General features: G+C 48.6%; 1 protein-coding gene across 1 annotated transcript in view; it reads left to right on the top strand.

Moving 5' to 3' along the window:
• The window catches only part of DSCAM (DS cell adhesion molecule), a gene marked incomplete at its 5' end in the record, with an annotated part of 730,460 nt that overhangs the window by 546,046 nt on the left and 171,535 nt on the right, over positions 1–12,879 (top strand). The window contains 4 exons of the mRNA XM_012810262.1: positions 4,577–4,773; positions 5,857–5,953; positions 6,581–6,709; positions 12,188–12,355. Coding sequence (XP_012665716.1) covers positions 4,577–4,773; positions 5,857–5,953; positions 6,581–6,709; positions 12,188–12,355 — 591 coding nt within the window. The remainder of the gene's footprint in view (positions 1–4,576; positions 4,774–5,856; positions 5,954–6,580; positions 6,710–12,187; positions 12,356–12,879) is intronic.

The raw sequence follows: 12,879 nt of genomic DNA, 5'->3' as shown, positions 1-12,879 counted from the left end.
GGGGAGGCGCTCACATTTGCACGTCCTGGGGAGGCACTCACGCTTGCACGTCCTGGGGAGGCACTCACGCTTGCACGTCCTGGGGAGGCGCTCACATTTGCACGTCCTGGGGAGGCACTCACGCTTGCACGTCCTGGGGAGGCGCTCACATTTGCACATCCTGGGGAGGCGCTCACGTTTGCACATCCTGGGAAGGCACTCATGCCTGCACATCCTGCAGGAGACTTGTGTCCATTTCACCCCTCACCATTTTGTGGGTTTCTTTTCTATGTCACAAAGGCACAGGGCGAGAAATGCAGACTGCAACAGGGCCCGTGGACAGTGGGGCATCGAGCTGGGCACAGTGCAGAGCACAGTGTGGCCTCCACAGTCTCTATCTCTAATTCTAAGCACAGGGGCGTTTCATCAGGAATCAGGGAAGAACAGGGGCTACCTATCAAAGCTAACTCTTGCATGGGGCTGCCAGCTCCATGTTCCCCAGCTTTAGGGAGGAGATTGAGGAGTAAATGTTTTCTTCTTTGGAGGTCTATGGTAGATTTATTTATAGTTTTGCATTTCAGGTCACTTTACTTGTTTATTTTGAGGCAGAGTCTCACTTTGTCACCCTCGGTAAAGTGCCATGATGTCACAGCTCATAGCAACCTCTAACTCTTGGGCTTAAGCAATTCTCTTGCCTCACCCTCCAAAGTAGCTGGGCCTACAGGTGCCTGCACAACACCTGGCTATTTTTTGGTTGTAGTTGTCATTGTTGTTTAGCAGGCCCAGGCTGGGTTCGAACGTGCCAACTCCAGTGTATGGGGCTGGTGCCCTAACCACTGAGCTACAGGCGCTGAGCCTCAGGTCACTTTTGTTGGCTTTGAGATCTTTAGTTATCATGAGTTAGCTCCCAGCCCTTGTGAGAAAACATCTTGATGTGTGCACGTGTGATGAAACAGAAAGCGTCCCTAGTAGAGAACACACCACCCTCTGTGGTGGCAGCACCTTGGTGAGCCCAGGGAGCCTCCAGCTGGGAAGGAAGATGCCAACTCACCCTGGGCAGGTGACCTAATGGCCACCGTCTGAGTGTCCCGTCAGATGGTTGACGGGGAGCATTCTTGTTTCCCCACCACACAGACTGACCCTTCACAGAGTTAAGATGCACATCTCACCTCTCTCCTCCTCTCCTTCTCTTCTCAGTTCCTTACCCAGAGAATAAACAATAGTGCTGCCATTTGGTGAAAGGTGGCAGTTTCTAAAGATGTCACTCACAGAACCACCATATGACTCAGTGGGTTCACTTTTAGGAACCTAAAATGGGACCTATGAAATGAAAACATGTGTCAACATGAAAACTTAAACACAGATGTTTTTAGCAGAATCATTCAGAGTAGCCAAAAAGTGGAAGCCACCCCAATGTGTGTCAGGGGTGAGTGGACGAACAGCATGTTCTAAACGCATGCCATGGAATGTCACTCAGCACAGAAAGGAACAAAGCACCGAGACACACTGTGACACGGGTGGACCTTCAAAACACGGGCTTACTGAAAAAGAATTCCAGAAAGCTAGAGGCCAAGAACACACCCTGTGAGCCCAGTCGTAGGAGATGTCCAGAAAAGGTGACACAGGGACCAAAAATGGACACGCGACTGCCTGAGACTTGAGGTCGGAAAGGGAGGTGACCATCCACAGGCAGGAGGAATCTTCTGAGGTTCTGTAAATGCTGTGAGATTTGGTGTCGTGGTCATCCAACACCACGTACTTATGTTCAGGTCGTAATAGTATGCTTGTATGTCTGTGTATTGGGTATACCTGTATGGGTTTAATAGTGCCCCCCTAGAACCTTTGGATATGGCTTTACATGGAAATAAAAAGGATGTTTGCAAATATAATTAGTTAGATGGTGTCATATTGCAATAGTGTAGCTTCCAAAACCAGTACTGCTGTCTTTATAAGAAGTCCACGTGAAGACAGAGACACACTCAGGAAAGAATGCCAGGCAAAGATCAAGGCAGAGTTGAAATCGTGCTGCCAAGTCAGAGAATGTCTGGGACCACCAGAGGCTGGAAGAGACAGCAAAGGGGACTCCCCTGGCGCCTCTAAAGGGAACATGGCTCTGCCGGCACCTTGATTTGGGACTCCAGAACTGGGAGGGAAGAAATTTCTGTTTTTGTAAGCCACGTAGCTTCTGGTAATTCCTTACAGCCATCCCAGGAAGTTAATATAATACTAGGTGCAGAACTGTATTGTACACTTAAATCAGGTAGATTTTATAATATGTATGGAATAGCTCAATAAAGAGATTCCTGAAATTTGAAACATTTTTCTCTATGGGCTGAGGGAAGGGAGGAATCAGAACTAAAGGCTGGGGAGGGAAGAGCCAGTTTTGATGCTTTTTTCCCTCCTATAAGGAAATACCCAAGGCTGGGTAGTTTATAAAGTAAAGAGGTTTATCAAGCTCACAGTTCTGCTGACTGCAGGAGGATGGCACCAGCATCTGCTTCCAGAGGGGAGGGGCTCCAGGGAGCTTCCACTCAAGGTGAAAAGGGAAGAGGGGGCAGGTGTCGTCATCTGGAGACAGAGGCATGAGTGCCACTCTGTGAAACAAGCAGCTCTCGAGTGAACCAGCAGAGTGAGAACTCAGTCATGTATTAGGGAAGCCACCAAGCCATTCTTGAAGGCTCCATCCCCATGACCCAGACATCCAACCAGGCCAAACATCAGCTTCTTGTCAGAAATCCTGGAAGAGGAATCTGTCAACACTTGTGGACAACTCTCTTTGAAATGCAGGACTCCTAGCCCCTCTCTCCCTCGTCACCAATTTGCCTTCTCCACATTTTGCTACGCAGTCAGTGCTGTGAACTGCATCTCTGCACGTGGCTGCTGACTCTGGAGAAACCCCCAAGTGCAGGTTCTCATGTGGGTGTCAGGCTATAGAACTGGGAGATCTTTGACTTTGGGGTATAGTCTCAACCTCTCTGGTAAGCCATGAGGGAAGACGTGACGTGATCTGTGCCCATCCGATAGGAACCCACCGTGTCTCCAGGGTCAGGTCTCAGGGAGCACTGAGAGCCTCTGAGACAGAGTCGTGGGCACGGGGGAGCTAGACCTCAAAAATGAGGGAGGACCTTCCTTCCTGTGATTGCAGAAAGGAGGTAAAAGCAGGAACAAATCTGGATTTGTTTTGCTCATTTTTTTTGATTTTCCTAGTACTTTTTGATAACACATTGTTCATTTATCATGTTTTTAAAATATCTTTAAACATTTTGTGCATAGTTATTTTGCAGCCTGTGTCTGATAATCCCACCGTCTGAAGACTTGGAAGGCTGATTCTCAGTCAGGGTGGATTATTTTCTCGTGCTTTATAGTTTTGGTTTGCGAGCTCACGCTCAGCAGTTTGATCTGGGGGCACACCACTGGGCATAGGCTACCCTCATGTTGGTTATATAGCATAAATTTGACTCCAAACCTGTTTGTCAAGTCAACTACAAATTCTCAGTGGAGGTATTTTTTTTTCTACATTCATGACCCAGGCCAGAGAAGTTTGCTTCTTGCTTTGTTGTATGTGGATTTTTATTTTTACTTTTTGTTATGTCCTTTCTCTCCAAAGAGAGCCCTTGGAGGAGTCCGGCTTTGGAACCCGGCCCCTCTGATAGTCACAGTACCAATGTCATGTTCATTTTGGCTTTCTAAGATCCACTTCTGGTTTTGGTCCCTGCTTTTTTTCACAATTTCTTGTAAGCTTAGTATGCATTTTAAAAAGTGTTTATTGTATGGTTTTCAGAATTTCTAGGTACTTTGTAGAATTGTACTGGAATCTTATCCATTTCCAAAATATGCATATTAATTTTGAGGTGAAGAAAGGGAACTTGAGAAGTTTCACAAATAAAGGTTTCTGTTTGGGGTGGTGCCTGTGGCTCAAAGGAGCAGGGTGCCAGCCCCATATACCGGAGGTAGTGAGTTCAAACCCAGCCCCAGCCAAAACACTGCAAAAAAATAAAAAATAAATAAATAAAATAAAAGTTTCTGTTTTGTCAGTATACGAGGAGTGAGAGTCTCTGCCATAGTTGTTGAAGAAGGACAGGGTTGAGGTCTCCAAGTGACCAGTAAAGGCTGGCCAGGTTCATAACCACTGTGGGAGATGTGGGCGTTGAGAAATGATCATAAGGATCACTCAGCAGCACTTACGGGGCCCATCTAAGCTGACTAATAACGAATGTTTCATCGTCCTTGAAAATGATAAAAATATAGATGATTTCAGAAGGAAGAGCGTAATTCTTAATGCTAAGCCTCCTTTCTAGACCAGTAAAATCATTTTCCTGTTCTAAGGGACATAGTCCATGGCCTGTGCTCCCGTCTGCCCTCAGCAGGGTGGAGAGAGGGCAGCACCCTGGGAACATAACACTGCACGGCCGTCTCTGCCCCGGCCTCCTTTTCATTCTTCCCCTGCCTTCCCTGTATTTTGTTCACGATTCTTTCTGAGCAGTTTCTCGAGTAAATTTTATTTCAAAGAAACACCCTTTTGAGTACGACTTACCTGTGTGGGGAAGATCAAGAGCGCTGCTTTGCTGAACAAGGTGTGGCCCTTTCGGTTTTCCAGTTCCTGCGATGATAACGTCCTACCCAAACACCACCCTGGCCACTCAGGGTCAAAAGAAGGAGATGAGCTGCACAGCCCACGGCGAGAAGCCCATCATCGTGCGCTGGGAGAAGGAGGACCGCATCATAAACCCCGAGATGGCCCGGTACATGGTGTCCACCAAGGAGGTGGGAGAGGAGGTGATCTCTACTCTGCAGGTAAAACCATGACCGAGACCACACAGTGGACGCTCACAGGGTCTTGGAACAATAAGTCTGTCCTTTCACACGAGTGGGTGCATGCGGGGGGTTAATAGCAAATAATCTTTTGGGACTTATTTACGAAGCATCATTTCTCTGCTGTCTCATACAGTGAGATTACTGAGTAGTCTTCAAAAATGGTGCTTTGTCGTAAGTGTTATTAAGAGGAGAATTATTATGAACACAGCAGGAAACCAGCTGCAATTTAAAAAAATGACAAATGGGGCTTTTTAATGACAGTTGATCCTGGAGGAATGACAGCCTATGCTGTGCACAAGTTTTAACTTCCTGTAAAAAGAAAAATGGGATGGGTTTGGGGCAAAGTATATTACAATAAAAAATATCATGCTTCTTTGGAAAAATCCAATGGAAAAACCTGTCATTGATGCAGGATCACAAAAGCTGGGAGGGGAAGGACAGTTGTATCCTCTTATGCTGTTTTAGCACTGTGGGTAGCTAACTAAGCAATGTGTTTATTACAGAGATCGGGGGGTGATGCTGTAGCGCTCATGTGGCAGAGAAACACCACATTAGTTCTCTCCCAAGAGTCCAGTTCTGGGATCCCTCTAGAGCAGAGCTGTGATGAGGGTGGCATTAGCCCCAGGCCCTGACTGCAGTATTTACAGATCTATGTCTGTTAGATGCTCTAAAGGCAGATGATAGAAAAGATGTCGACATGGACTATATGTAACCATGACAACCTGTGTGAATTCCATACCCAGACGCAGGAGCTGCGCCTGACGTGGGCGATGTGCAAGGGGCCTGTCCATTTGCACACTTCAAACTGTGCTGAAATAACTTTGCCTTCAGAGGCGATGAGCGTGGATGTGGGTGTGTTTATGAGGTGCGTGTGCTTGTGTGTGTGCCCATGTGTGTACGTGTGTTTATGAGGGGCGTGTGCTTGTGTGTGTGCCCATGTGTGTACGTGCTCACACGTGTGCGTGTGCTGGGTATAGCAGAAGAAAAGAAAGTGGGGAGAATTTTATAGACAAACCATTTCAGCTACTGTATAAGGAGAATTTCTTTCTGCTTTACACATAGATTTTGCCGACTGTGAGAGAAGATTCCGGTTTCTTCTCCTGCCATGCTATCAATTCCTATGGGGAGGACCGTGGAATAATTCAGCTCACAGTGCAAGGTAGGACAGAGATGGCACCAGGGAGAACACACAGCTGTCTGGGGACAGCAAGTGTCTGTCACCCAGCCTCAGGCCTCGGCGTGGACGCAGCTTTCCATGAAACACTTCCTAATTCCCAGACCAATTTGATATGAATGAAGTCAGCCCAAGCAGGATTATGTAGAGCTCTGATTGTGTCAAAGTGCAGCCCCCAACAGGGCACAAAGCCCTGAGAGGAAGGAAGCCCGATGAGCAGCCGCTGGCCGTCACACTGCATGCATAGAAGTACAGCGGTGTGCATTCTTTGTTCAATTTTAGAATACGAATACTAGACAATCAGAATGAAAAGGGAAGTTTAACATTGGGGACCAAAAAATGTTTTGAATTCAAGATCCAAAGTCAAATAGTGACATTTTTATCCTTCTGGGTTGGCCCAGTTCTGTGAGTGCTATGAAGACTGGGCATCCTGGGAAAGTGGAAATTCTCCTCCCTAAAATGTGATTAGGGAAAAAAAAAATGGTTCCAAGTAAAAAGCATCTGTCCTTGTCTAATGCTAACAAAGCGTTTCAGAATCATACTCAGCATTTCCACCACTGCTTTCCACTGACCCTGTTCGAACTAACCTGGGTCTTTCTGTTGATGGCACAGAGCCCCCCGACCCTCCTGAGATTGAGATCAAAGACGTCAAAGCCCGCACAATCACGCTCAGGTGGACCATGGGCTTTGACGGAAACAGCCCCATCACAGGCTACGATATTGAATGCAAAAATAAATCAGGTGAGTTCTTTATTTTCTCCAGCTTTATTTTCACTTCAAAAAGCTGCCTTTCTTTTCTTTTTAATTTATTTAACCCATAAGAAAGCACCTCAACTCAGGGAAGTTTGGAGGGCACTCTTCCCACCTGCAGTCTCCCTCCTCCTCACATAAAGCGTCCAGGCTTCCCCCTGAAGCTGAGGCCACATAGCCTGGCCTTTGTTTTGGAGCCAGCCCAGACCACAGTCACACTTCCCGCTGGCCTCTTTGGCATTGTGACCACCCATTGGCACACGGTCAGCTACGGGCAGAGCCGGGGCCCCGCTGCGACCTTTTTTCACCTGTCCTTTTATTTCCCATTTCCCCTGTTGGGCGACTGCTCCAGGGCAAGACCTCCTGTCCTGTGTCCCAAGTGCTGAGGTCTGGCTGTGCCCAGGCTCTGCAGGGTGAGCTGTGCAGTGGTGTTTGTATAGAAAAAAGAGAAGTCACTCTGCAAACACTTTCTGGAAATGTCCAGGGGCCACCAGTGACACTGCTGTGGCCAAGTGCTCATAAATAAAACTGCCCCTGCTGTCAAGGCCACTGCAGTTGTGTACTTTGATGACCTTCAAAGGACAATGCTGGGGCCACTTTGAACATTATGATGCATTAGACCAGTGGAATCCCACCGCTGTGGCCTCTAGTCAGAATTTTTACCATGACTCATAAACAATAAAAGGAATTTGAGCACCATCAGCATGGGAAGGGTTAATAAAAATTCTTAGAAGCCACAAAAGAGGCTCTGTTTTCCACTTCCTGGGCACCTTACATTATTTCAGATTGCACACTTGGGACTAATTTAGCATCTCTTGGGCTGAAGCTGTAGTAAGAACACAAGCTCGAGGCAGCTGGAAGGGCAGATAGGGAGTGAGGAGGTGTTTCAGCAGGGCTGGCAGGGACACAGCTGCCAGCTGTGTGAGGTGGGGGTGGCAGGGAGACCCAAAGGGCAGCTCTGAAGGGATTCGGAGACTCCAAAGTAGAATTTGGATACTAAAAAGGGGATGAATCAAATCAAGAGTACTGTTCTAAGAAATAATATCTGAAACTTGCTGGATTACAAAAGCTTATAAGACATGGTGCAGCATTTCAGGTCACTTGTGTCAGAGTGGCGCCTGGAGACCCCAGTGAGCTGGTGCCTACCCAGGCCCAAGGAAAGACCCTCAGGGTAGTGGTACCCTGAGTCACACTGTTGCCAGCTCCCAGGGCTCAGGGACTGGACACAGTGACCTGGGTGTGTAAGCCCAAAACAGTGCTATGCAAAACAGACGGCCTCTCGGGGACCAGGACAAACAGCTTCCCAAGGGCCAGAGCAGAAGAGGACGGCCTTCCCTTGGTTTTAAGAAACAGAGTTGAGAGTTCTGAGGTGCTGGTCCTGAAGGGAAATAGAGACTTCTCAGGTGAGGCAGGACATGCCAGCAGAGCCTGGCCTGGAACCTAGAGGTAGTAATGAGCGCTCAGGCCCCCCTGACTGTCGGTGCTGGAGGGCTCAGGGGGCCTCCCATGGGGGCATCTCAGGCTCCCACTGTCTTCCGTGAGGATCAGTCCCTGACAGACACTGGTAAACTGGTCTCAGGCTCAGTAGGGGGTTGGGATCGGCAGCTGGGCCCATGTCTGACCAGCTCTGCGCCTTTGCTGTTCACGTCCCTCCTGCTGGTCCCGTCAGTGAATTGGATACCACCACACCTAGCTCAGAGGACGGTGACTGGCGAGGAGCCCTCAGACTCCACAGGACACCCTTGGCTGGGAGGAGCCCCCTTCCTGGGACCATGGCATTAAGCCTCCTCCAGTCCCACTTCTCATGTGCTCACACAGCTTCATCTCCCTCTTGCTCCCGGCAGGTCTCATGCGTGTCACTGTGTGCGTGTCATGGTGACATGTACATTGATCAACATATTGACTAACACATGTCACCTCCTCTGGCCTGGGGGCTCCTCAGGGTTCCCTGTGCTTGGTGGGCCTACTTTCACCCAACCCGTTTCTCCATCACCTAGCACTGTGCCGGACATGGTGGGCACTCAGCAGATATTTTGTGAACGCTGTGTAAGAAGAGCATGCCTTTGAAACCCTTGACTTGTTATCCAGCACATAGTCAATATCTAGTAAGTGGGAGCTTTTAGTATTGCTCAGATTGCATGAAAATGCTCCTGAGTGAAATGCCCCCGAAGCCATCTGTGTTAGTGGAACTACTTGTTCACCGTCTGAGTCCTCGGTGCCTCTCACTCTTCCATAAGCTCCTCCAAGGCAGGGACTCTGACTGGGGTGTCCTTGGATCCCCAGTGCCCTGCACATTCCCTGGCATGTGAAGGGTGTGCTGTAAATATTTGTTGTATCTACTTTACATGCAGTTGAAATCTAAGAATCATCTTTATCATTGATAGCATCTTTAAATGTACAAATTAATCAGACTCTTCATAATCAAAGCAAGAAAATTCCACATCTGTAGAGCTGGGTGCAGTCGGGGTTAAGGAGGCCAGGGTGGTCCTAGGTGAGCCTGTTGTGTGATTCTGCCTCCCTTTCAGTTGTCCTCACTCTTTCTGGTCTTTGGGCCTGTAACAGGACTTCTTCATATCAAGTCCATCCTTGATGATCTGCCGTCCTCTAGACTCGGGGTATTAGACCCCAAAGCAGGCTCCCTGTGAGCACCCAGCACAACCACAGTGGCTCCTGTCAGCTCCCAGCCCTTCTCCACAGGGAGAAGGTTATTTGGCCTTGCAGAGGCAGGATGGGACTCGGAGCTTTCCACCCTGGTTTTATGCCACCATCTCCATGGGCATGATGTAAAATCCTGCCTGCATGTCCCATGGATGCTTCTGACAACTCCTTTCTAAACCAGGCCACAAGCCTGGCCCTGTGCAGCCCTCTCAGGCTTCCCTTCTGCAGACTCACGGATGCCACGGTGCTGCTTGGCCACAGCTCCCTTCTCTCACATGGCTCCAAACTGCACATTCTCTTCCTCATCTGTAACCAAGTCAAGAACTCTTCATAAGGTCTTTTTCTCAGCACATGAGATTTTCAGCAGATGTCTAGAAATGTTGAAATCCAGTCTCATTAGGTGTCCTTGGGGAGTATGTGTAGGTCAGAAGCTACAGGAAAATGACTCTGAGCTTGGGGATAACTCAGTTCAGGTCAAACCCCACCCCTGCTTCTACCAGCTATGTAACAGGGCCTGAGTTTCTTGACTTTCACAAAGAAAATAAGGATCCTTTCCTTGGCAAAATGTTGTAAAAATTTAACCAAATAAAACAGCCTGTCCAAAGTACACATCAGAATGACCCAGCCAGTGAGATTTTATAAAGCACAGGTTTCTGGGCACCAGTCCCCGAAGTCTGATTTAGTAGGTCTGAAAAAACAGTTGTCAGAAAGCCCCAAGGTGTTCCCAGTGTACTTACAGTTGTGGGGACTGCAGAAGTCATGTGTTAAAATGCCTAGCACAGTGCCTTGATGGGAGGATGAAACTGAAAATGAAATATAAATGTAACAAAGTAGAGTGTACCACTGACAAAATAAAGCAACCTCGTAGGAGCAAGTCCCAAACAGAAACGTGTGCAAATGCAGGATGGGGCGTCTGGTCAGGCTGCACGCAGGAAGCAGGGTTTACAAACGGTCTCCGGGCCCAGAGGTAGGAGTCGATAGTGGTTTTCAGAGACAGAGAGCAAAGGTAGCATCAAGGATGGTCTATAAATCATCCTGGAAGATTAGTTTCCAAGATGTGGGCTTGGCTAAAGGAACCTACAGAGGATGGATGCTGAGGACCTCAGGGCCTGGCAAGGTGAGATCTGTCCCCTGCCTGCCTTGACCCCTCACATGGCCTGGGCTGGTGCCAGGAGAAGGTGGTCAGCAGACACTCGCCTGTTTCTTGAGTGAAATGGCTATGTCTGCTTTGGCCCTGTCAGTTCCAGAAACTTCTGTGTTGCCTGAAGCAGAGCCATCAACCCATCAACTCCCACAAGTGTCTGCTTCCTCCTGGGACTAGTTAGTTAGCAAAGTTCTCTGCACCTGGCATTCCCCACATCGTCCTAGGCATCTTCTCCGGAAGGCTCTGCTTTCTCTTTGTGGACAAGGCTCCTAAGAACATATTGTTCCACTGATGTGAAATCCCCCCTCATCTGTCCTCTGTTGAGTCACAGGCCTCTCCTCCTTCATTGTTTGAATGTCTGCCAAATCCTCTTTCTGGGCTATGCTCTTCTACCTCCAATTGTCCTGGCTCAGAGGCTGCTTTCCTCCTAACTGCGAGATCAGTCGTCAGCTTCTATTAGCCCCTGTTCCTGGAGGGGACGTCAGGGCCCTCAGAAGCATCTTCAAGCCACGTCTTCCTTCCTTCGACTCCAGAGAATCACTTACATTTACATTAACCTCTGGGCAGAGCAGCCCCTTCAACTGCCACACTCATTGTCAGTGTGACAAAGTGACCGGCCCCATTCCCAAGACTCAGAAGTCTTTTGCATTTATTTATTCATCTGTCAAACACACTTGTATTATTCGTGTACTTTGAGCCAGGCACTGTGCCAGCAAAGGGATCCAGAATTGAATATGAAGAGTGTGGCCTCTGCCCTCCTGGAGTTTAAATTCCAGCGAAAATGCAGATAAGCCCTAAAAGACTCACCAGTGTGATGAGCATGCTGGGGTGGTGTGGGGACACCTGGGCAGCTCCTCTGTCCACTGTCCTGGGGGCTTCTTGGTTCTTTCACCAACCGCACCAGCTCCTGAGCACCACCCCCACCCCCGCTGTCACCAACGGCCCAGAGTCCAGCTCCCGTTTACTGCCATTCTTGGTCAAAGCCCTAAAATCACCAGCTACAAACTGTCACCGAGTCCATGGTACTGCTTCACACTAGGCAAGTGCTGTGGTTGAAAATAATCTCTACAGCAAAAAATTGGAGACCTATTGATTGCAAAAAGTGGAACTCAGAAATGTTTGGGTAAGCAGGGTTTATATTGGAAATTGAGGTGGTCTGTGTGGGATTGCCTTAGTTTTACCACTCTGTGTATGAGAGAGAAAGGATCCGATACGGCTGGAGGTTTTGCAAACCTTTTAGAACCAAGGATTTTTAGGGGCTGAGAGGTAAAAGCGTCTGAACCACAGTTCGCTCCACTGACCTGGCCACTGAGTGCTTACGTGTAGACTGGCCTGAGCTTCCACCACTGGTCTTTCTCCTCTATGACCTCCTCCAGGGGCCAAATCGGTGCCCCTCCCTGGACTCTGCTGGCCTCCTGCCGATAGTCCCCACAGTGTGGGTGCGTGTGTGGGAGATTGGGTCCCCTCTGACTGCCAACTCTGCCAGGAAAACTGAGAACAGGGCATAAAGAAATCACTTGAGGCGTCGTTCTCCTTTCTCTCCTTCTTCCTTTCTTTTTTGTTTTGATTTGTTTTTGTTTTGAATTCCTACTTGTGAGCTTTCAAAGGCAGAGAAAAAAAACTCACGTCTCTATCTCTTCTTTTTTGAAAAAAACAAAACCCAAAAGACTCCTGGGATTCTGCTCAGAGAACCAAAGATGTTTCCCCTCAGCTGAACTCGGCCACCATCATTGATATCCACCCTTCCTCCACCTACAGCATCCGCATGTACGCCAAGAACCGGATCGGCAAGAGCCAGCCCAGCAACGAGCTCACCGTCACCGCGGACGAGGCAGGTGCGTGGCGCGCGGGGGCGGGGCCTCGCTCCGCAGGAGCCGGGAGCTAAGTCCTGAGCCTCAGATGGTTAAATGCAGAAGCAGACCTTTGCCCGCGCCGGGTGGAGGTCTTTGATGCGAGCTCTCCATAGTTCCATGCCCTAGAAAAAAACGCAGACAGCGCCCGGCATCTTACTTTGAAGGCACTGCTCTTCAAATAGAATTTAGTTCAAGGTTCTCAGAGCCAAGACTTAAAAGAAAGACGTATGAGGCTAACAATCTGGTGAGATTCAAAGAATCATGCCGTTTTCCAAGTCCTTTGTTTGGACTTCTGAAATCCAGTTTGAAGGGAGACCCGTGAGTGGCGTTCCTTGCCTAAGACCCTGTGTAGTCCAGTGTGAGAGGAACGGAGGGGCAGGGACGCTTAACTGGGAAACAGCAGGCACCTGTTCTGGGGGTGGGGTACAGTTGATTTTATTGACTAGAAACCTCAGTATTTTTAAGCAAACATTATTTCTCTTTTTCCTATTGCAAAGGTTTTTATA

The sequence above is a fragment of the Otolemur garnettii genome, unplaced genomic scaffold (genome assembly GCF_000181295.1).
Source record: "Otolemur garnettii isolate 467f Iridium unplaced genomic scaffold, OtoGar3 scaffold00128, whole genome shotgun sequence".
In the NCBI taxonomy this organism is placed as follows: Eukaryota; Metazoa; Chordata; class Mammalia; order Primates; family Galagidae; genus Otolemur; species Otolemur garnettii.
This window is presented reverse-complemented; position numbering and strand designations above follow the sequence as displayed.